This window comes from Heteronotia binoei, chromosome 12, assembly GCF_032191835.1.
Source record: "Heteronotia binoei isolate CCM8104 ecotype False Entrance Well chromosome 12, APGP_CSIRO_Hbin_v1, whole genome shotgun sequence".
Taxonomy (NCBI): domain Eukaryota; kingdom Metazoa; phylum Chordata; class Lepidosauria; order Squamata; family Gekkonidae; genus Heteronotia; species Heteronotia binoei.
In genome coordinates this window covers 83779957-83804641 of record NC_083234.1, presented here as the reverse complement: position 1 = coordinate 83804641, position 24685 = coordinate 83779957, and the positions used below count along the sequence as shown (strand labels likewise).

At 41.9% G+C, this 24685-nt stretch overlaps 1 protein-coding gene across 1 annotated transcript in view; it reads left to right on the top strand.

Annotated features, from left to right (window-relative positions):
• PMPCA (peptidase, mitochondrial processing subunit alpha) overlaps window positions 1-24685 on the top strand; it is a 42626-nt gene that overhangs the window by 8081 nt on the left and 9860 nt on the right. Inside the window, exons 7-9 of the mRNA XM_060251215.1 lie at window positions 15607-15870; window positions 18196-18288; window positions 18559-18677. Coding sequence (XP_060107198.1) covers window positions 15607-15870; window positions 18196-18288; window positions 18559-18677 — 476 coding nt within the window. The remainder of the gene's footprint in view (window positions 1-15606; window positions 15871-18195; window positions 18289-18558; window positions 18678-24685) is intronic.

Below are 24685 nucleotides of genomic sequence, written 5' to 3'. Positions count from 1 at the left end.
GTACTCTTGAATTCATATCCCAAGATCTTAGAAATTTCTAAGGGGAGGGACAGTGGCTCAGTGGTAGAGCATCTGCTTAGGAAGCAGGAGGTCCCATGTTCATTCCCTGGCATCTCCAAAAAAGGGTCCAGGCAAATAGGTGTGAAAATAGGTGTGAAAAACCTCAGCTTGAGACCCTGGAGAGCTGCTGCCAGTCTGAGAAGACAATACTGACTTTGATGGACCCAAGGGTCTGATTCAGTATAAGGCAGCTTCATATGTTCTTGCTGAATCATCTGCCAATACTTTTTTGCTCTTTCACAAGTCCACCACATATGGTAGAAAGAACCTTCATGTTTTTTTACATTTCCAACATCTGTCTGGCATCTTATTGTTCATCTTTGCCAATTTTTAGGAATCATATACTATCTATATATAATTTTAAAACAGTTCTCTTATTCCTTCAGTTTTGATATCATTATCCATCAAGCTCTTTATTTGTTGCATTTGGAACCAATCATATTTATTATTCAACTCTTCAGCAGTTTTCAATTCTATTTTGCCACTTTGTATTTTTAATAAGACTGTGTCAACATTATGGCGTTTGAGAATTTTGCCAATGCGGTCGGTGACAGATTTTATGTAGGGCAGGAAGGCTGTACCCATATTTGTGTGTGGCTCGGGATTTGGTGTGGATGGTCTCCTGGGATGGAGGGCTCTTCTAATTTCTTGTTGGGAGTATCCATTGGCCTGCAGTGACTGTTTGAGGTGGTGTAATTCCTGTTGGAGTTGCCCTACATAAAATCTGTCACCGACCACATTGGCAAAATTCTCAAACGCCATAATGTTGACACAGTCTTCAAGCCCACACAACAGATCCGCCACATGCTGCGCTCGGCCAAAGATATGAGAGATCCACTTTCAACCCCTGGAGTCTACAAAATACCCTGCTCCTGTGGTGCAGTCTACATTGGCACTACCCAACGCAGTATCAACACCCGTCTCACCGAACACTGTCGCTTGTTTCAGCCAGAAAAATCAGCTGTAGCTGAACATGCACTTCAAGAAGGAGACCACGTCATCCACTTTGAAAGAACTGAAGTCCTTTCTACGGTCTCACATTATCATACCCGCCTGAACAGAGAAGCTATTGAGATTTACAAACACCAGCACAATTTTAACAGAAAGGAAGAAGGCATTTTCATCCACCAATCTTGGTACCCAGCTCTGCAAAACACCCTACAGACTATAAATTGCAGAAAGTCTCAGAACAACCAGCAAATTCCACAGAACAATCAGCACAGTCAACAACCATCTTCCTTATCTTCAAACCCCTTCCAACCTTCCCAGCAATTAACACAGAACAATGGTCACATTCAACAGCCAGTTTCCTTATCACTACCCTTCCAGGAAGCCCCACCAAACAATGGGCACATCCACAAACCAATTGCCCTTTCATCACACCCCCTCCAGCCTACAAATAGCAGCTCTCCAGCAGCCCTGGCTCCACTCAATGCACAGCAGCCAAGAAGGTCTGAGCGCCTGCTCCGGCTGCAACGCCACTGAGGATATTCTCCGCAGCTGAGAACGAAATGTCTGGAAGGAAAACTTTCTCCATTAGAACACGGCACTTGATCCCGAAAGATTCTACAAACCCTAATGATGTTACCAGCCGTGAAAACCTGAAATCTTTGATAATAAACCCATTCTCACACTTTTGAGATGCAATAGCTGGTTCCCAGGCCCCCTTATCTCTTTCTCAAGGAAGGAACCCTGCTGGTTACCTTGAGGCTCGCTATCTTCAAAGAGCTGTTACATTTGTTAGTGCTATGCTAAGAATTTCCCAAGGGAGTTAGTAGCTGTTGCAAAAGTGTTTGAAATGCAAGACTTTATTCACAGGGTCAACAGAATCATTCAAAATGGAGTTAGTCAGGGCAAGGGGACATAAGCAGTGTAAGGCACATTAAACAGGTAAGTTACAATGTCTGACAGGAAGTTCCCTTTGTCCACATGTTTGTTCATCCCCCTCAAAGAACTGTAACAGGTTAGTGAGGCAAGATCTTCCCTTACAGAACCCATGCTGAGTCTTCCTCAATAACTTGTGTTCATCAATGTGCCTACTCATTCTGTCCTTGATAATGGTTTCTACCAACTTTCCCGGTATTGATGTCAGACTGACTGGCCTGTAATTTCCCGGATCTCCTTTGGAACCCTTTTTAAAGACGGGGGTGACATTTGCTACCTTCCAGTCCTCAGGAACGGAGGCAAATTTCAATGAAAGATTACATATTTTTGTCAGGAGATCCACAAGTTCAGCTTTGAGTTCTTTCAGAACTCTTGGATGTATGCCATCCGGACCTGGTGACTTATTAGTTTTTAATTCATCAATCAGTTGTAGGACCTCCTCTCTTGTCACCTCAATCTGACTCAGGTCTTTCAACACCCCTTCCAATATAAATGGTTCTGGAGCGGGCAAACATTTCTTGTCTTCCACAGTGAAGACGGAGGCAAAAAATGCATTCAGCTTCTCAGCCATTTCCCTATCCTCCTTCAGTAATCCTTTTACCCCTTGGTCTTCCAAGGGCCCCACTGCCTCCCTGGCTGGTTTCCTGCTTCTAATGTATTTGAAGAAATTTTTATTGTTAGTATTTATGTTTTTTGCAATATGCTCCTCATAGTCCCTTTTTGCCTGCCTGATCACAGTCTTGCATTTGATTTGCTACAGCCTGTGTTCCCTTTTATTAATCTCACTTGGACTAGCTTTCCACCGATTAAAGGAGTCCTCCTTACCTTTTACAGCTTCCATTACTTTGTTAACCATGCAGGCCTTTTCTTATACCTGTTTGTGCCTTTCCTAACTTGTGGTATATATTTTATCTGAGCTTCTAGAATTGTACTTTTTAAATAGCCTCCAAGCTTCCCCAAGGCTTTTGACTGTATTTACCTTTTCTTTCAGTTTCCTATTCACATGCCTCCTCATCTCAGAGAATTTACCCCTTTTAAAGTTAAACGTGGTTGTGCTGGTCTTTTGGGGCAACTCCCTATTTATACAAATGGTGAAAGCAATATAATGTTATGGTCACTGTTCCGAAGTGGTGCAATCACTTTTACATCTCTCACCAAGTCTTAGGCGTTACTTAGGACCAAATCCAGGATTGCCTCTCCCCTGTTAGGTTCTGTGACCATCTGCTTCATAGCACAGTTATTGAGAGCATCTAGAAACTCAATCTCTTTCTCTCAACCTGAACACATATTGACTATATTGCAGATAGTTAAAATTACCTATTATGACACAGTTTTTACGTTTAGCCACTATCTTTAATCCTTCCATCATATTATAATTGTCCTCTCTCTTTTGATTTGCTGGGCGATAACAAACTCCCATAGTTAAATTTCCTTTTGGGCCCTCTATTTCGACCCAAAGGATTTCTAGAAGGGAATCTAATTCTCTGACCTCAGTCTTACTGGACTGTATACCCTCTCTGACATACAGAACCACCCCACCTCCAACCCTTCCCTCCCTACCCTTCCGATATAACATATCCAGGAATCACTGCATCCCACTGATCCTCCTCATTCCACCAAGTTTCTGAAATTCCCACAATGTCTATGTTTTCTCCCAACACTAAACATTCCAACTCACCAATTTTACTTTGGACACTTCTAGCATTTGTATACAGACATCTATAATTTCCCAGGCAAGTTAGGCCCGCAACCTTCCTCCTGCTGCCTCGAGACTTTGGTAGACATTCCATCAGTAAGTATTGCTTCCAGCAGTAAGGGGTTGTACTCCTTGGGTACAGCCCCTCTTCTTTCACCAGTGTTTGGAAATATGTAGGTGTCATCCTGAGAATGGTTTGTGTGTTGGTTCCCTCCAGTAGTCTCAATAGATGTGGTATATCACTCCAGAAAATCTCATGAGTGGGTTGTTTGTGGGGGCCGCACTGGGAGTCCTTAATAACTGCATTGGATCATTTAGACGAAGACCCAGAGAAGACTAAAAGCATGTACGAACATATGTATAGAGTCAACTCGATTTTTGCCAAAAAAAACAATTTACCAAGAGATGTGGTGGTAAGATTTATGACAAAAGAAATGGTGGGAAGGATCATGAAGGAAAATTTTGATGAGTCACTGATAGTAAAGGGCAGCAGAGTGAGAATTATGAAGGAGCTGCCAAGACAAGTGATAAACGAGAGGAGAACATACAAAAAGTTGACAGAAAAATTGAAAGACAATGGCACAAGGTACAGATGGATAATTCCTGAAGGTTTGAGCTTTGAACTTCAGGGGAAGAGAGTTACAATTACAAACACCCGGGAGTTGAGGAAATTTTTTGAAGAAAATAAAGAATTTGCACCATGATGGATTACAAATTACTTTCTTGGAACGTTAATGGACTAAATTCACCACAAAAAAGAAGGGCAACTTTTCATTGGATCAAGAAGCAAAATTGTAATATAATTTGTTTGCAAGAAGTTCATATTAAACAAAAGGATTATAAATTTTTATGGAACAAACAATTGGGAATGGAATTTTTTTCGTTAGCTGAACAGAAGAAAAGGGGAGTGGTTTTTTATATTAAACAAGATCTGGAGCCAAAGTTAATATTTAAAGATAAGGATGGAAGATTTGTAGCAGTGGAGATAATACTAAATGGGGAAAAAACGTTGTTATTGGGACTATATGCACCTAATGGTGCAAAGGATGTTTTTTTTAAGGACATTATACAAAAGTTAGATGAGTTGACTTATGATCAAATACTCTTAATGGGAGATTTTAATGGAACAGTTGAGAACTCACTGGATAGATCTGGAGGGAGAAAAAATGATGGGAAAGAAGGGAAATTGCCAAAGTCTTTCTTTGAACTAGCTAAACAAGAAAATTTAGAAGATATTTGGAGAAAGTTTAACCCTGAAGTGCGGGACTATACTTTTTTCTCTGCAAGACATAAGACTTTTTCCAGAATTGACATGTTGTGGGGAACTAGAGACTTAGGTCTCATAACAAGGAAGATAGAGATTCTACCTAAAATTGGAGTGGACCATAACCCAATAATGTGGATTACAAAATTGTCCAAAAGACTGAGAAGATGGAGACTGAATGAAGATTTGCTACAGAGCAAAGAAATAGTGACTTTTCTAGGAAAAGAGACTAAGGAATTTTTTCAAGTGAATGACAAAGAAGACATTGATTTCCAGATGGTCTGGGATGCCTATAAAGCAGTAATGAGAGGGTTGTTGATTACTTTGAATAATAAAGATAAAAGGAAAAAAGAAAAACAATTATTGGATATTCAAAATGAAATAAAGAAAAAAGAAGGGGAGTTGAGGAAAAGACCAGGGAAAAAGAAAATTATAAGGGAAATTTCAATATTACAAACTCAATTAAGACATTTGTTGAACAAAGAAGTGGAATGGAATTTGAAAAGGCTTCAGCAGAGATCGTTTAAAGGAGCAAATAAGACGGGGAAATATTTGGCGTGGCAATTGAAGAAAAAGAGAGAAAATAAAATAATCAGTAGAATTGTGGCAGATGGAAGGGAAGTAGTTACTCAAGAGGGAATAAAAAGAGAATTCTTTAAGTACTATGCCAAGTTGTTCCAAGGTGTTAAAGTAAAGAGAGAAAAGATAGATGAATATCTACAAAAAATAAAAATTGAGCCTTTAACTGAGAATATGAGAAAAGTTTTGAATGATCCAATTGAAAAAATAGAAATTGAAGTAGCAATCAATGCGATGAAAAATGATAAAGCTCCCGGGCCAGATGGATATACAGCTAAATATTTTAAAACTCTTAAAGATGAATTAACACCAAAATTGCAGAAACTGATGAATGTAATAAGAACCAAAGGGAACGTGCCAAATACATGGAAAGAAGCCGTCATTTCTTTGATACCCAAAGAGGATAGAGATGTCACAAATGTGAAAAATTATAGACCAATTTCGCTTTTGAATAATGACTATAAAATATTTACAAGAATTCTGGCAGAACGACTTAAGCAACATTTGATAAATTTTATAAAGGAAGATCAAGCTGGTTTTCTTCCCAAAAGATAAATAAGAGATAATATTCGAACTGTGGTAAATATTGTAGAATATTATGAAAGACATCCAGAAAAAGAAGTAGCATTATTTTTTGCGGATGCAGAGAAAGCATTTGATAATTTAAATTGGGACTTTATGTTTGCAGTGATGGAAAAAATGGAGCTTGGAGAAAGTTTTATAAGAATGATAAAAGCAATATATTCTGAACAAAGGGCAAGGTTGTGTGTTAATGCGGATCTTACAGATGAAATAAGAATCAGTAAAGGTACTAGACAAGGCTGCCCGCTTTCACCATTGTTGTTCATAATGACTCTTGAAATTTTATTGATGCAGATTCAAGAAGAAAAAGATTTAGAAGGGTTACAAATAAAAGGATATACTTATAAGTACAGAGCATTTGCTGATGATATAATGTTTATAAATGAAAATCCCATACAAGCTACACCTTTGTTATTAATGAGAATACAAGAGTTTGGGAAGTTGGCGGGACTTTATATAAATAAAGAAAAATCAAAAATTTTGTGCAAGAATATGCAGGTAAATAGACAACAAGAATTACAAAGACTAACGGGCTGTGAAGTTACCTCTAAGGTAAAATACCTAGGGGTAAAGATAACAATGAAAAATATTGACTTGTTTAAGAACAACTATGAGAAGCTATGGCGTAGAATAGAGGAAGATATGCTAAAGTGGAACAAACTCAACTTGTCATTGTTGGGTAGAATAGCTGCAATAAAAATGAATGTTTTACCAAGGATTATGTACCTGTTTCAAACTATCCCTATTGTGAAAGATGCTAAACAGTTCGATAAATGGCAAAGGAAAATTTCAGAATTCGTGTGGGCCGGGAAGAAACCAAGAATTAAAATGAAAATTTTGACAGATGCAAAAGAGAGAGGTGGATTCCAACTACCAGATTTGAAATTGTATCATGAAGCAGTTTGTTTAGTATGGATGAAAGAATGGATAACGTTGTTAAATAAAAAACTCTTAGTGCTGGAAGGTCATGGAAAAAAATTCGGCTGGCATGCGTATTTGTATTATGGGAAAAAGAAGATGGATGGCCTTTTCTCTCACCATTATATAAGAAGTAGTCTACTAAATGTATGGATAAAGTACAAGAAATATGGGGATGAGAGAAGACCTTTATGGATAGTGCCAGCTGAAGTGATAAAGTTAACGGCTAAAACAGCCAAAGAAAAACAGCTATCATACAACCAGTTACTAAAAATACAAAGTGGGAAAATAGAACTGAAAACTGCAGAAGAATTGAGTTACAAATATGATTGGTTTCAAATGCAACAAATAAAAAGCTTGGTGGAGAAAGATATTAAAACCGAAGGAATAAGGAAAGAGCAAACAAAAATGGAAAGAGTTCTGCTTGGAGATAATGAGAAGTTAATTTCAAAAGTATACAAATTACTTTTACAATGGTCTACAGAAGATGAAGTAGTGAAATCTCAAATGATAAAATGGGCAATTAATGTAAATAAAGAAATAAAGATGGAATCTTGGGAATATTTGTGGAAGAACTCTATGAAACTCGCAACATGTTATAGTATTAAAGAAAACTGTTTTAAGATGATGTATAGATGGTATATGACTCCAAAAAAATTAGCAAAATTGAACAACAAGATGCCAGATAGGTGTTGGAAATGTAAAAAGCATGAAGGTTCTTTCTACCATATGTGGTGGACTTGCGAAAGGGCTAAAAAGTTTTGGCAAATGATTCAGCAAGAGATTTCTAAGATTTTGGGATATGAATTTAATAAAGCGGCAGAGACTTTTCTGCTGGGATTACAAATGGAAAAATTTCCAAAAGAAGACAGAACTTTAATATGGTACTTGCTCTCAGCTGCTAGGACATTGTATGCGCAGCTGTGGAAGCAAGAAAAAATACCAGAGAAATGGGATTGGATTACAAAAGTTATGTCATGGAGTGAAATGGACAAATTAACAAGAAAATTAAGAGACTATGATTTGGAACTTTTTAAGTTGGAGTGGAAGAAATTCAGAAGTTACGTAGAAAAAGAGTGGAAAATAAAAGGACACTGGACAATCTTTGATAATGATTAAGGTTTTTAAAATAAGAATATAACTTTGGGTTTTTTTTTTTCTTTAACAGTTAAGTGTACCTTTAATATCTGTTTCCTTTAAGTAAATAACACTGGCGGGGGTCAAGTAACGGGGGGAGGGGTGGGGGAAAAAGTAAGATATGGGGTAGAAAGTTTTTTCTTTTACTTTAAGTTTTTATAAGTTGTAGATATAGTTTTGCTACCATATGTTACTAATAAAAATTGTTTATTCATATAAAAAATAACTGCATTGGATCAGATAATGACAGCAGGAAATGATGATTTTTAACCCTACTGTGACGGAAAGCAATGGGTTAACCATAAACTGAGGACGCACAGGGCTGCGTCAGGTGACCTGAGGGTGGGGGCAAAGTGCTCGGAGCTCTCAGGGAGGGAAAGTAGTTGAGAGACAGAAACTGCTGAGAGAGGAAGGCAGTCAAGTTGGCTTCTGACAGAGAAGGTGCCTGTCAGAGGAGTCTGTCAGTGGGGACCTGACAGAGACTGAGAGGGTCAGTTCGAGCCTGCCAGAAGGGCTGAGAGGGCAGCTGATCCTGTGAAGGAGCTTGAGGCGGAGACGGGGAAGTCTTCCAGACACTGCCAGCTCGACAAACCCAGCCAAGAGGGCTGTGTGTGTGAGTCAGTTAAGACCTGAACGGTCACAAACACCTAGGAACAACTCTGAAGATCTAGTGAGGTGGTTGAGGGAGTGAATGTGGGTCTGAGACACCAGGAAGGGCTGAGAGGAGAGACTCCAGTCGAGGGGTGAGACTAGACACATCAATCCCAAGAGGCCAGACCTTGGCTAGAGGTGGAGAGTGAGTTATAGGGAAACTGTGACTTGTGTAACTGAAAGAGACTACAAGAAAAGTAAAAGTGATTGTAAAGCCTGAAACAACTGAACAACGTACTAGCCTGTGTAAATATCTCCCATATCCCCAAGTTAAGAACTTTGTGTTACAATAAATCTGTGGTTTAAGTTAAAGTTCTCAAGAGCCTATGTTTTGTGGGAAGAATAAACAAAGCTGCTGTGGTCCCATCAAACAAAACAAGTAAAATACCCCGAAGAGACTGAAATAAAGAGATCCAGTGAGGCCGTGAGGTCGGGCGCTGCGATAATTGGTTGCCAGCGTCGGGATTTCGAAGGAAAACCCCAATATAAGGTCACTAAGACACACAGAAAGTAGAGGGACACTGCAGTAAAGGAATTAAGACAGTTCTGTGAAAAATTCCTGTCAGAAATGGCTCCTCCTAAGAGAACTACCACAGCCACGGGGGATGGGCAGACACAGGAAGAGATTCCTGAGGAGAATCCTAGTCAGAGCATAGAGGCTATGAAAATACAGTTGGAATTGGCCAGAATAGAAGCAGAAAAAGAAATTCAGATGGCCAAAATTCAAGTAGAAAGAGAAAAAGCAATGGAAATGGCTAGGCTGGAATCAGAAAGAGAGGACAGAGAACAAAGAGAGAGGGAAGCGGAAAGAGAGAGAGAACACAGAGAAAGGGAAAATGAGAGAGAACGCAGAGAAAGGGAATTAGAGAGAGAACATGAGGAAAAAATGTACAGTTTGAAACTCCAGGAGATTCAGGGAAAGCCAGAGTTTCAACGTGATACTAGAAGTGAAAGGCGCCTCACAGTAGAACAAAAGAAATTCCCCAAGTACCAAAAAGGGGATGATGTAGAAGCTTTTTTGTTTAATTTTGAAAGAACCTGTAAGGATTTAAGAGTTGCTGATGAGGACAGAATGATTTATTTGAGACCTCAGATCTGTGGAGAGTTGAGTGAAATCTACTCTGAACTGAGGGATGAGGAGACCTCTGACTATCAATTGTACAAGGAAAGGGTCAGAGTTCGCTTTGGCTTAACAGCAGAGCAAAGCAGAAAAAAATTTAGAGAAATCAGAAGAAAGCCTGGAGAAACATACTCTCAACTAGGTTGTCGGTTAGACAGAGCCCTTAACAGATGGGTAGAAGGGAGTAAAGTTTCCACTTTAGAAGACCTGAAAAACTTAGTGGGCTTGGAACAGTTTTATAACCAAGTCCCCTCTCAGTATAGGTGGGTTCTGAGAGACAAGAAATTGAAGACAGTAGAAGAAGCAGCTATGATTCTAGATGAGATTGAATCTGATCTAGGGAGATCAATGTGGACTGCTCCAACTAAAAAACCCCAAGTCTGGAACTCTCCAGAGAAGTCTGGGGCGGGTAACAACAGCCCTGCAAAGCGGTCCAGTCCACCTCCTTACAGAAAGACTCAGGCTGCTTGTTTCCAGTGGGGGGGAATAGGGCACTATGCCAGATTTTGCCCAGAAAAAGGAAAAAAGACCCCACCAGCTAAGACAGTTAAAGTGGTGCAAGGTCAACAGAAAGAAGTAGAAACAAACCCCTCACTTCCAGAGAACACACCACCAGAAAGACCCAATAGTGTTCTGAAAGTGTGGAAGGTACAGGAAAGCTTGAGTGAGTATACTGAAACTGTGACAGTAAATGACAAGGAAGTCAAGGCTTATAGGGACACAGGGGCGCAAGTTTCCCTAATACAGCCAGGATTAGTAAAAAGTCATCAGTATTTGCCTGGGAAATCTTACACCATAAAAGGCATTAAAGGACCTACATTTGAAGTGGCCCTAGCAGAAGTTCCTATCAAGTATAGAGAGTTCCAAGGTGATTGGATTGTGGGAGACCTGAGTGACATAGGAACATCGCTTTTATTGGGCAATGATTTAGCTGCTGAATTAAAGAGACAGCAAGCTAATCTTGTAAACATTGTTACAAGAAGCAGGCAAGAACTGGGGCCTGAGGTGTTGGTAGAGCAACCAGCAGAAGAAGAGGAAACAATGTTGCAGACCATCCCTGCTGCAGAATTCCTCAGAGAGCAGCAACAAGATGACAGCCTGAAGGAACTATGGCAGAGAACTGGGGAGATGACAGAAGAAGAATGGGAGAGCATGTTTGGCTCTTTGGAACCCTCTGAGGTGGCCCAACCAGTGAGCAGAGGACACAGCCAAGCAACAGAGCAAGAAATCGTCCAGACCAGCAAGCCTCTTCGAGCAGAGTCGTCAGTTGGCATGTGTGCTCCTTTGTCATCCTCTCCCAAGACAACTAATGGAACTGTTGTCCAAGCTAGGAAACCAACCGTACAAGTTTTGAGCAGTATAGCTTCCCCATCCACATACCAGCTGTGCATCACCACTTGTGAAACAGAACTGCAGCGGCTCATTCAGCAGAAGCAAGAAGAATGCACCGCCGGAAGAATTGCCAAGCAGATGATGGAGACTGCAGACAACATGAGAAGATCGCAACGACGGCAGAAGCAGTGGTACGACTCCAAAGCCAGAGACAGAGAGTTCAAGCCAGGAGACAGAGTACTGGTTTTGAAGCCCAGGAAGAAGAACAAGTTAGATGTGGCCTGGGAGGGACCTTATACCATCGCCCATAAGGTCTCCAACGTGAACTATGTAGTGAACTTAAGTGAAGATGGTGAACAATGTAAAGTGTTCCATGTAAACATGTTAAAACCTTATTTTGACAGGGGTAATTTGGTTTTAATTGCAAAGAAGGGAGTGTGTGCGGGAACTGAATTGTCGGGTTGGGGGAAAATATCCCAGGAAAAGACCATTAATGAGGTTCAGTTCGCCCCTTCTCTTAATGGAGAACAAAGAGGCCAATTACAAACAATATTGGGAAGGTACAAAACAATTTTTTCAGATGTACCAGGTAAGACAAACCTAGCGTGTCACAAGATTGACACAGGGGATTCGAGGCCTGTAGCACTCCAACCATATAGAGTGACCGGCCCGAATGCCAAGTATGTACAGCAGGAGGTAGAAGAAATGTTGAAATTGGGTTTAATTGTACCATCAGAAAGTCCATGGGCCTCACCTGTAGTCCTAGTACCCAAACCGGACAAAACCATGAGGTTTTGTGTGGACTACAGAAGACTGAATAAGATCACAGTACCAGATGTGTATCCAATGCCTCGCATAGATGAGTTGGTCGAGACAATTGGAGCTGCCAATTTTATTACCACCTTAGATTTGACAAAAGGTTATTGGCAGGTAGCTATGGATCCTAAAGATCAGCAGAAAACAGCGTTTGTAACCAAAGAGGGACTCTTTGAGTTTACTGTATTACCATTTGGGTTAAGGAATGCTCCCTCCACATTCCAAAGAGTAATTGATAAGATGTTAGTGGGACTGAAAGAATTTGCTCTTGCATATATTGACGATATTGCTATTTACAGTGCTACATGGAAGGAACATTTGCAGCATGTAGCCATTGTGTTACAACGAGTGAAAGATGCGGGTCTCACCATCAAAGCATCTAAGTGTCAACTAGCCATGGCCGAGGTTAAGTATTTAGGGCATGTGCTAGGAGGAGGTAAGATCAAAACAGATTGGGGAAAGGTGCAAGCCATACATGAGTGGCCTAGACCCCAAACCAAGAAACAAATTCGAGCGTTTTTGGGCGTAGTAGGATACTACAGGAGGTTCATACCTGAGTTTAGCACGATAGCAGCACCGCTATGTGAGTGCACCAAGAAGAAGAACCCTGATCCAGTAAACTGGAATGCAGAGTGTGAACAAGCTTATGAACATCTGAAAGTGGTTCTGACCACTGAACCAGTGTTGAGAACTCCAGAGTTTTCAAAGGAGTTTACCCTCTTTACTGATGCATCTAATGTTGGGGTAGGAGCAACATTAAGTCAGCAAGGAGAGGCAGGACTGTATCATCCAGTTCTGTATTTGAGTAGAAAGTTATTGGACCGAGAGCAACACCTCTCAGTAATTGAAAAAGAGTGTTTAGCGATTGTGTGGGCAATAGGTAAATTGAAACCATACCTATGGGGAAGGAAGTTTACACTGTGTACAGATCATTCTCCCCTGAAATGGTTGAACCAGGTGAAAGATACAAACAGCAAACTGATAAGATGGAGTTTACAGCTCCAAGATTACAACTTTGACATCCAGCATATCCCTGGGAAGCAAAATGTGATTGCAGATGCATTGTCAAGAAGAATGTAAAGTTTGAGAAGTCTGTTTGTATAGTAGTGTTAAAGAATGTTAGACTGTAGAACTGATGAAGAATGTATATAATTTTGAAGTTGGTGTTATGACAAAAGAGTTATAACATAGTGTAACCCAAGCAAGTGTGCCCATGTCCCATTGCTCAGCAAAAGGCTGAGACCTTTCGCCTTGCGCAATGTCTCAAAAGGGGGAGGGACATGTGACGGAAAGCAATGGGTTAACCATAAACTGAGGACGCACAGGGCTGCGTCAGGTGACCTGAGGGTGGGGGCAAAGTGCTCGGAGCTCTCAGGGAGGGAAAGTAGTTGAGAGACAGAAACTGCTGAGAGAGGAAGGCAGTCAAGTTGGCTTCTGACAGAGAAAGTGCCTGTCAGAGGAGTCTGTCAGTGGGGACCTGACAGAGACTGAGAGGGTCAGTTCGAGCCTGCCAGAAGGGCTGAGAGGGCAGCTGATCCTGTGAAGGAGCTTGAGGCGGAGACGGGGAAGTCTTCCAGACACTGCCAGCTCAACAAACCCAGCCAAGAGGGCTGTGTGTGTGAGTCAGTTAAGACCTGAATGGTCACAAACACCTAGGAACAACTCTGAAGATCTAGTGAGGTGGTTGAGGGAGTGAATGTGGGTCTGAGACACCAGGAAGGGCTGAGAGGAGAGACTGCAGTCAAGGGATGAGACTAGACACATCAATCCCAAGAGGCCAGACCTTGGCTAGAGGTGGAGAGTGAGTTATAGGGAAACTGTGACTTGTGTAACTGAAAGAGACTACAAGAAAAGTAAAAGTGATTGTAAAGCCTGAAACAACTGAACAACGTACTAGCCTGTGTAAATATCTCCCATATCCCCAAGTTAAGAACTTTGTGTTACAATAAATCTGTGGTTTAAGTTAAAGTTCTCAAGAGCCTATGTTTTGTGGGAAGAATAAACAAAGCTGCTGTGGTCCCATCGAACAAAACAAGTAAAATACCCCGAAGAGACTGAAATAAAGAGATCCAGTGAGGCCGTGAGGTCGGGCGCTGCGATACCTACCTTGGAATCTTCTAGTTTCAAATTCCAGGAAGAATGGTGGAAGTAATAAACATGCCTTCCTTTCATGCACCTATGCTTCCTTTTAATGCATGGAATTCCCCCCTCCCCCCCAAAAAGATCAGAACCTGTCATGATCCTGAACCCATTTGCCAAGCACAAATCTCATTGATATCACAGAGCTGGAAAGGGAGGTCTGATTTTTACAGGAAAAGGAGGCCCTTCTCTCCACAGCCTCTCCTGTCATAAGAACTTAAGAGAAGCCATGTTAGATCAGGCCAGTGGCCCATCTAGTCCAACGCTCTGTGTCACACAGAGGCAAGAAAATATTTATATATATATACACACACATACATACATACACACACACACTGCGGCTAATAGCCACTGATGGACCTCTGCTCCATATTTTTATCTAAACCCCTCTTGAAGGTGGCTATGCTTGTGGCCGCCACCACCTCCTGTGGCAGTGAATTCCACATGTTAATCACCCTTTGGGTGAAGAAGTACTTCCTTTTATCCGTTTTAACCTGGCTGCTCAGCAATTTCATCGAATGCCCACAAGTTCTTGTATTGTGAGAAAGGGAGAAAAGTACTTCTTTCTCTACTTTCTCCATCCCATGCATTATCTTGTAAACCTCTATCATGTCACCCCGCAGTCGACGTTTCTCCAAGCTAAAGAGTCCCAAGCGTTTCAACCTTTCTTCATAGGGAAAGTGTTCCAGCCCTTTAATCATTCTAGTTGCCCTTTTCTGGACTTTCTCCAATGCTATAATATCCTTTTTGAGGTGCGGCGACCAGAACTGCACACAGTACTCCAAATGAGACCGCACCATCGATTTATACAGGGGCATTATGATACTGGCTGATTTGTTTTCAATTCCCTTCCTAATAATTCCCAGCATGGCGTTGGCCTTTTTTATTGCAAACGCACACTGTCTTGACATTTTCAGTGAGTTATCTACCACGACCCCAAGATCTCTCTCTTGGTGAGTCTCTGTCAGTTCACACCCCATCAACTTGTATTTGTAACTGGGATTCTTGGCCCCAATATGCATTATTTTGCACTTGGCCACATTGAACCGCATCTGCCACATTGACGCCCACTCACCCAGCCTCAACAGATCCCTTTGGAGTTCCTCACAATCCTCTGTTTCTCACCACCCTGAACAATTTAGTGTCATCCGCAAACTTGGCCATTTCACTGCTCACTCCCAACTCTAAATCATTTATGAACAAGTTAAAGAGCATGGGACCCAGTACCGAGCCCTGCGGCACCCCACTGCTTACCGTCCTCCACTGCGAAGACTGCCAATTTATACTCACTCTCTGCTTCCTATTACTCAGCCAGTTTTTGATCCACAAGAGGACCTTTCCATTTACTCTCAAGCTGGCGAATGCTTATGTGTCTCATCCAAATTCATTTTTGTGCTCTTCCCCCCACCTTTTTTTTGCCTTCCACAGGCAGCTTACAGAGAAAACACTGTGGGATTGAGCAGATTCTGTCTACCAGAGGACATAGAGAAAATTAATAGAGAAGTCCTGCATTCATACTTGCAAAATTACTACACACCTGACAGGATGGTTCTGGCTGCTGTTGGGATTGAGCATGACAGGCTTGTGGACTGTGCCAAAAAGTACCTCCTGGGAACCGAGCCAGTATGGGGAAGTGCGTCAGTAAAGGAGGTAGACAAGTCAGTTGCCCAGTACACTGGTGGGATCCTCAAGGTAAGGCGAAACAAGAACCACCATTATCCTTTGCTCAGACCTGACGTTGCATGAGTGCATCCAAAGTTATTCCTGGGATATCTGTAATGGTGAAATGGACAAAAAGATCACTTAGTTCATTGCAGTCGAGAGCCTGTTGGTGACTGAGTTGTTTTATCTGAGGTACAAACGCAGTAGATGGAATCCAGAAAAACCTTTCCAAACGCTTCAGGCCTGATTTGAATGTGACCCTTAGGTGAGGCAAAATCACATTCCTTTGTGGCTTTGTATTCACGCAGCTTCTCATTTAAATTGAGCTGCCACCCATACAAAACAGATGCATAGTGCCTACTTTATGTTTTCTACTACCTGGAGTTGACCATAGGGACATAAAGCCAGCCACAGCTGTGTCTCTCTTCTCACTTTCATTTTGGAATATTTGAGGGGCAAGATCTGACAGGGTGAGCTCTAGCATCTGTGTATGCTGTGGGCAGACATGTTCTGTGTTCCCAGGTTAGTTTTGGTTTGAGTATTCTCAGCATTCTTCTCTCCTGCTTTTTCATTCTTTTTAAATACTCAAGGCCTGCTTGTAGTTCCTTTTTCTGATTCCAAACCAGGTAGTTTACTGCCAGAGGGCAAGGGAATAATTATGAAAGGAGAGCAAAAATAGGCTTAAGAGCAATTTTGCCACTTCTGAAGTTAGGCACTTGGGAGACAAAGTGGAGACTCTACTCCTCTTCCCTTGAGTTAATTTCTGTCTGGAGGCAGAGAACTGGATGGTAAGTGCCCTTCTGCATCACTCTCTCACTCCCTGCTCTTGCTTGCTCAGTGATTCTTTTCCCTCTTGAAGGCAGGATGAGGAAAAGAACACACAACTTTGGGAAGACATGATCATGGGATTACGTCTCACAGATGAAACCTAAATGTCCGATGTTGGCAGAACTACCTGAATGTTCTCAACTTCATCAGCTTGGGGGGTTTCTCACAGAAGTTGTGCACATTCCTGTAAGACTCTGAGTGCCTGTTATGCCATATAATCCACTCTTCCTCAGTGTTTCCTGCAAACCTGTAAGCCCTATCAGCACCTTCCAGATGCTTACTTACTTGTGTCTATACATTTCTTCTCTTCCTCAGGAGAAGAGCTGAAAAGGGAGCTTCACTTTATTTCCTGCTCCAGTTTCACTTAAAGGATGGTGAGGGGATGAAACCATCAAGCAGAATCACAGAGCTATGCATTGTGCCCCAACCCTGCTGTCGGGAAATAACAGCTTCTTTGGAAGCAGGGGAATCTGTGTGCCTCACGAACTCTGCTTTGCCCAAGGTTCTCTTAGTTCCGTAACTCCCAGATTTCGACATTAGATCCCCTGACTTGCATTGTTTATGCCTAGATTGATTACACCCCAGAAATTATGCCTGTGGCTCAGTGTCAGGTTGTTCCCTCATCTTGAGCTTGTCAGACCCAATAAAGTGCTGGGAAGGATCTGTGGCCCTGATGTTGCCTGTGGTGATTGAAGCACTGGCTTCCCTGACTGTAGTTTCCCCCAGAGAACAGTATTCTGACTGATTTCTTTTAAAAAGCAGTGATTGTAACCAGGATTGCCTCTGCTGCCAGAACTTCTGTAGTTCTTTGCAGCAAAACTTGCTGAAACCAGTAGTTACTGTCCTCAGTGGCATCTCTGACACCATGGCCTCTTAGGCAGCATGATGGACTTCCTTTGCTCTGCTGAAGTGGTGGTGGCAAGGAGGTTCATGTGAGTGCTGTGGCATTATTCAGCCGTATCAGTCGAGTCTGTCCTTACCTTGATGAAGCTTGTGGGTGACCGCCTCTTTGCAGAATAAAGCGGTTGATGGAGTGTAAGGGTTTTCCTATTTAGCAAACAACCATGTTCTTTAGATCTGAAGAATGTGAGCATCTTGGTTTATCCTGTTGCCAGGCTGGCAGTGAGTCCTAGTCGTGTCTAAACCTTTCAGGCTCTTCAAGGCCTTTAAGTTGTTTAAATCAATGACAGAGTCAAGCCACATGGCTGAGAATTCCAAGCCTCAATTAGTTGTCAGTGCAGGGAAGGTGGAGAGAGAAAGATAAAAAAAGTAAAACATAAGAGGGTTGGATGGCAAGTTTGGAGCAGAAAAAAATAAAACCCCCAAACCCCTAAGATGGTAGAGGGGAACAGAAGAAAGTGGGTCAGTAGGTGGGTGGGAGAGAAGCACTTGGAAGATCACAGGGGAGAAGGCATTGCAGGCATGGCATCTGAGTTCACTCTGTGAAGTTGCTGGTTTCATCTCATCATAAAAGGCCACATTTTTCTAGTCCAATTTCACACTTAATTTCTTCCTCCCTTTCCTCAGCTTGAAAAGGACATGTCTAATGTGAGTTTGGGACCCACTCCAATTCCAGAATTGGCCCACATCATGATTGGGCTGGAAACCTGTTCATTTCTGGTAAGCATCAGTTCCAGAATTCCTCACTCAGATGCTTTGTTTCCAGTGGATGCAAAGCAGGCAGGATGCAAACAGTCCTTGAATGCTTTGGGGTTGGAATAAATTAGAGATTTCCACCAATTCTCCCTACCTGCTGAAAATGACCCTCATATTGTCCTTCCTGTTCCCCAGGAGCAGCATTCCTTGGAGATCAGAGACCTGCAGTGGGAGGGAAAAGGCAGAATCCAGCCCAGTGTATATAACTGAGCCAGCCTTTTTTCTTTGTTTCAGGAAGAAGACTTCATTCCCTTTGCTGTCTTAAACATGATGATGGGTGGAGGTGGATCTTTTTCTGCTGGAGGGCCAGGCAAAGGCATGTTCACTCGGCTGTATCTCAATGTGCTCAACCGGTGAGTCTTTTGTCAAGGAACAAGCAATTCCACCACTGGATGGCAATCCCTGTAGTAGTGCCCATGATTGAGTTGGTAACAGGTGGCACCCAGGTAGGGGCCAGTTGGCTGAGACCTTGCTGGCAACAGGGATGGACATGGACCTGCATATCAATTCCTCCTGAGCTTGACTCACTCCCGACTGCATACAGGGCAGAAACTAGAGGGTATTGCTCTATCTGCAGGCGATTAGGGCAGGGGAAGGGCAAGCTGAATTGGATGCAAACTTGCAGGAGTTGCAAGCTTCCCGTCTTTACCATGGTTCCTGCTCCCCAGTGCATTTCTGTGGCACTCACCATTTCTGGTCATCCTGAAGATTTTGTACAATGAACAAATCTTTGGAAATATTTTTGTCTGCTTCTCTCTAGAGCACAGAGCTGTGATTTAGAAACCTCTAGAGCTGTTTTTAGACTCAAAGATCCTCTGCCCTCTAATTCTGGGTATAAGCTTTTGTATCTGAAAAACTATGCATGCACATGAAAGCTTATACCCAGAATAAAACTTCATTGATCTTAAAGGTGCCCCACTAGACTCAAACTTTACTCTGATCTTTTATAGGTTTCTCTTGTTTTTCTCTCCTTGGTTACTTTTCATTTCTTTCTTTATTAGGCTTACATGTTAAAGGGAGAAGCTGCATCTTTTCTCAACAAAGATATAACAATTTATAAGGGCAGCCTTACACAAAGATATGTAACATATCTTGGAAATTTTGAAACCAAGGGCAGAAATGTCCTGCCTCCCTAAGCCATATTTGAAGGGAATTCTTGAGCAGTCAGTTCTGTTCCACAGGAGGTCGTCATTTCCTCAGAGGATGCCTTTTCTGGCAATTGAAATACTGCCACTGTGTCATCTTCCCTCCTCCCCCTTATAATCAAGATTCAACAGAAAGATAGGCTGGAATGCCGCAGACCTCATCTTTATTATTCCACGTGATCTGCAGCAGTCCTGATTTGCTAAGGCTCTCCAGCGATCTGGAAACAAACTCATCCATCTTGATCTCAACATCACAGCAAGATTGTTCATCCAGACACTGTTAGCTCGATGGCTTGGAGGAGCCTTCCAGAGCACTGCCTTTGGGTGCCTTGAAAGAGGTGGTGCTCAGTGTTGGGAAGTCTGATGAATCAAGCAGAAGCATTTTGCTCTCTTTGGCTCACAACAAGGATGTTATCTGAACCACCTATCCAATTATTTCTGTCTTGCAGTCTCTAGGATTGGTGCATTCAGTTCTTAAGGCCTATTTTACTGCTACCTCTGTCTTGCAGTCCTTATCCAGGGTGTTTTATTTTTAATGCTTGGTCAAAAAATTCCTTTTTTTTGTTTTAACAATTTATTAATAACATATGGTTACAATATTTAATTGTCATTTTCTATACTAACCCATATGATATTTCTACCCCCCCCTCCAATATTTGACTTCCCCAAAGTTATTAATTTGAGTTCCATTATAAAGGTACCACTAATCTATCAAAGTTCAATGCTTTCCTTTTCTCACTAATACTAAAAAATTGTCCAATATCGTTTTGCTTTCCACTCTTTCTCCATATATCCTTTAAATTTCTTCCACTCCTTTTTGAATATGTCTATGTCATAGTCTCTAAGTTTTAGTTAATTTGTCCATCTCACTCCACGATAAACCTTTCACAATCCAATCCCATTTCTCTGGTATTTTCCCTTGTATCCACAGCTGCGCATACAATGTTCTAGCAGCTGAGAGCAAGTACCAGATTAAAGTCCTATCTTCCTTTGGAAATTTTTCTAATTGTAATCCAAGCAAAAAAGTCTCTGCAGTTTTCTTAAAGTCATAGCCCAAAATTTTGGAGATTTTTTGTTGTATCATCTTCCAATACTCTCTCGCTTTTTCACAAGTCCACCACATATGAAAGAAAGAACCTTCATGTTTTCTACATTTCCAACATCTATCCGACATCTTTTTACTCATCCTAGCCAGCTTTTTCGGAGTCATATACCACCTATACATCATCTTAAAACAGTTCTCCTTAATACTCTGACAAGTTGAGATCTTCATCGAGTTCTTCCAAAGGTGCTCCCATGTATCCATTTGTATTTCTCTATTCACATTAATTGCCCATTTTACCATTTGAGACTTTACTACTTCTTCTTCTGTAGACCATTTCAATAATAATTTATATACTTTCGATATTAATTTTTCATTATCCCCAAGCAGGACCCTTTCCAGTTCTGTTTGCTCACGTCTAATTCCATCCGATTTAATATCATTTTCCATCAAGCTTTTAATTTGTTGCATTTGAAACCAGTCATACTTGTTATTTAACTCTTCTGCAGATTTTAATTCAATTTTGTCCCCTTGTATCTTGAGCAGTTGATTATATGACATCGCTCTTTCTTCATCAGATTCAGCTGTTATTTTTATTACTTCTGCTGGCACTATCCAAAGCAGTTTTCTCTCGTCACCATATTTCTTATATTTTATCCAAGTGTTTAACAAACTATTTCTGACATAATGGTGAGAGAAAAAACCTTCCATCTTCTTCTTTCCATAATACAAATACGCGTGCCAGCCGAATTTATTCCCATGAGCTTCTAACTGTAAAGGTTTTTTATCTAACAGCATTATCCAATCTTTAATCCATGTCAAACAAATCGCATCATGATACAATCTTAAATCTGGGAGCTGGAAACCACCTCTCTCGTTGGCATCTATTAAAATCTTCATCTTAATCCTTGGTTTCTTTCCAGCCCATATAAAATCAGAAATCTTCCTTTGCCATTTGTTAAATTGTTTTGTATCCTTCACAATCGGGATAGTTTGGAACAAATACATTATTCTTGGCAGAATATTCATCTTAATTGCAGCTATCCTGCCCAGTAAGGACAAGTTAAGTCTATTCCATTTCATCAAATCTTTGTCCATCTTACACCATAATTTTTCATAATTATTTTTGAACAAGTCAATATGCTTCATAGTTATTTCCAATCCAAGATATTTAACTTTAGTAGTGACTTCACAACCCGTTACAGTTTGCAATTCTTTAAGTCTATTTGGTTGCATATTTTTGCATAGAAATTTCAATTTCTCTTTATTTATATATAGTCCTGCTAACTCTCCAAATTCTTTTATCTTAGCTAACAGCAATGGTGACACTTGGATCGGATTCTCTATTATGAACACAATATCATCTGCAAAAGCTTTATATTTATAAGAGAATCCTCTGATTTTTAATCCTTCTATTTCTTTGTCATTTTGTATTTGTTGTAGTAAAATTTCAAGAATCATTATAAATAACAATGGTGATAATGGACATCCTTGTCTTGTACCTTTGCTTACCTTCAGTTCTTTTGTAAGATCTGCATTTATACACAATTTTGCTTGTTCCGTATATATTGCTTTCGTCATCTTTATAAAATGCTCCCCTAAGTTTATTTTTTCCATTACTGCAAACATAAAGTCCCAACTCAAATTATCAAAGGCTTTTTCTGCATCTACAAAAAATAAAGCCGCTTCCTTTTCTGGATGTTTCTCATAGTATTCCACAACATTGGTCAAAAAATTCCTTAAACAACTTTTGTTGCTGTTCAGTTGCAGAGCTGAGTCTGATTCTTTGGGTCCCCATGGACCATATCACACCAGGCCCTTCTATCTTCCACCATCCTCATAAGTTCGCTCAAATTCATGTTTGTTGCATCAATAACACTGTCTAACCACCTCATTCTTTGCCATCCCCTTCTTTTACCTTACTAACCTCCATCTTGGAACCTTCAGCTGCCTGTGATCTGTGACTTTTCTGTTTTGCAAGGAAAACCAATGAGTTCTATGCCTCCTTGTTACCAGATTCACAAAGTGGTTATGCGTTCAGCACATTTCTACTTGAGGAGGCTTCTGTGTTTCATCTGAACCACAAGTTGGTTATCTCCATCTGCTTCTCCAGTCCAGTCTTAGAAGCAGAGAGGGCTTACATTTGTTGAATGTTCAGAGAGCACTATCATTCTGCTGTAACCGAGCTGCCTCCTTTAGGAAAGATCCCGGGCTGTTTGCTAGTTAGGCCCAAAGGCAGGAGGCTGTCTTCACAAAGATTCATCAGTTGGATCACAGCTGCCCTCTGCTATGAACTAGCCCATAAACCTCTTCTTGGGTCACTCAGAACTCTTTCCACCAGAGCGGTTGCAGGTTCCAGCAGAGAGACTCTTGTTCCTGATCTCTGCACTCTAGTGTAGTGAGACATTCAGTGCCTTTAGCTTGCAGTGGTATACACTTAGTGGGATGGTGCAGCTCCTCCCCTAGACAAGCCTTTATCTTAATAATGTTGTCTGATGGTATGTACAGTTTCTCTGCAAACTGTGAGATGTGGAGAATGAAAATCCTTTCTTAATCTTAAGAACATAAGAGAAGCCATGTTGGAGCAAGCCAATGACTCGTCCAGTCCAACACTCTGTGTCATACAGGGCCAAAAAAGCCAGGCGCCATCAGGAGGTCCACCACTGGGGCCAGGACACTAGAAACTCTCCCACTGTGCCCCCCTCCCCAAGCACTAAGAATACAGAGCATCCCTGCCCCAGACAATACGCTGTGGCTAATAGCCGCTGATGGACCTCTACTCCAGATGTTGATCCAATCCCCTCTTTATTTAATTCAATTTATATCCCTCCCTCCTTGCTGAGGCAGGCTCAGGGCATCTCACATGGTCATGCATATGCATGAATATAAACATATAATAAAACATAAAAATAATAAAAGCAGTTTAAAACATAAAAATTGTTAAAAAGGTGCTATAATCTGAAGTGTGTTGTCATGCAATTCCAGCCAGGTGTTTTCCATAAAGCAGGTCTTAATGGATCAGATGTTCTATATAGAGCAGATTGCAAGAGGTGGTCCAGATATTTTTCGGAAACTAGTAGCCAGTGATCTAACTTGTAAATGCCTGGTGGAAGTGTGTCGTCTTACAGGCCCTGCAGAACTGTACGAGCTCTTGCAGGGCCCTGACCTCTTCAGGGAGCTCATTCCACGCTGGAGTAGAATTCCTAAGTTCTCTTTGATGTGCCCCTTAAAGCTGGTATTCTTGAGGTACAATGTATTACTTCCATTCTGATGCCTATCCAAGCATAATGGATTATCAATAAACCAATTCTTTGTTTCAAAATCAAGGACTGGTTATTTTGAGATCTAATGCTTGACATTTTGGAAGTGATCCTTTAAAAATTCAACTGACCTGGCAACTTTCAAGCTGAACGGCTGAAGGAGCACCAGCTAACAGTGAACCGATTAATCCGTTGGAGAGGACAGAGGTGCGGACCCCCCCTTGGCACATCATCGAGGTGAGTCGCGGGGCGCGGGTCCCCTCTACACGTACAGAAGCTGTTCATCACCCCTCAGAAGTGGGAGCCACGAATGTCCACTACCCTGATGGACGAAGCGCCAGCCCCGCAGGGAGATCATCCTAACGAGACCATCCCGCGGGGGTCGTGGTGGTGGAGCACCAGGGGGAGGCCGTGAGGGTTGCCCTTTGGAAGAGGGGGATGGACGTAAAGAACCCCGACCCAAGGATGGCGGCAGAGCGCCACCCGGTTCCGACTTCGAAGGGGAGGACGGAGGAAAAGGCCCGGGGGAGCCAGACATCCTGGAGATGGTGAGAGAGGAGATGATAACCATGGCGAGGGGGCTGAGAGACGAGATCCAAGCCAACGCCGCATTCATGGCGCAGGAGATGCGGAGGCAGATCGACCGCCTGCTGAGACCGGACCCAAGGGGAGTACCGGAGATTCCAGCAAGGGCACCACCAGTGGTGCCGCCTGTTCCACCTGTGGCACCTCCGGCTCCACCTGTGGGGCCACCTCCAGTCCCGGGGCAACTAGTGGCCCCAGCTCCCCAGCCAATGCTACTAGGTCCTCGAGACTATGGGAGGGGGAGAGACCTGGTGACCCAGAAGTAGAATACTTCTCGATTCAAGCCAATAGCTATATGCACTATTGGGGGAATACATTCCCAGATGAGT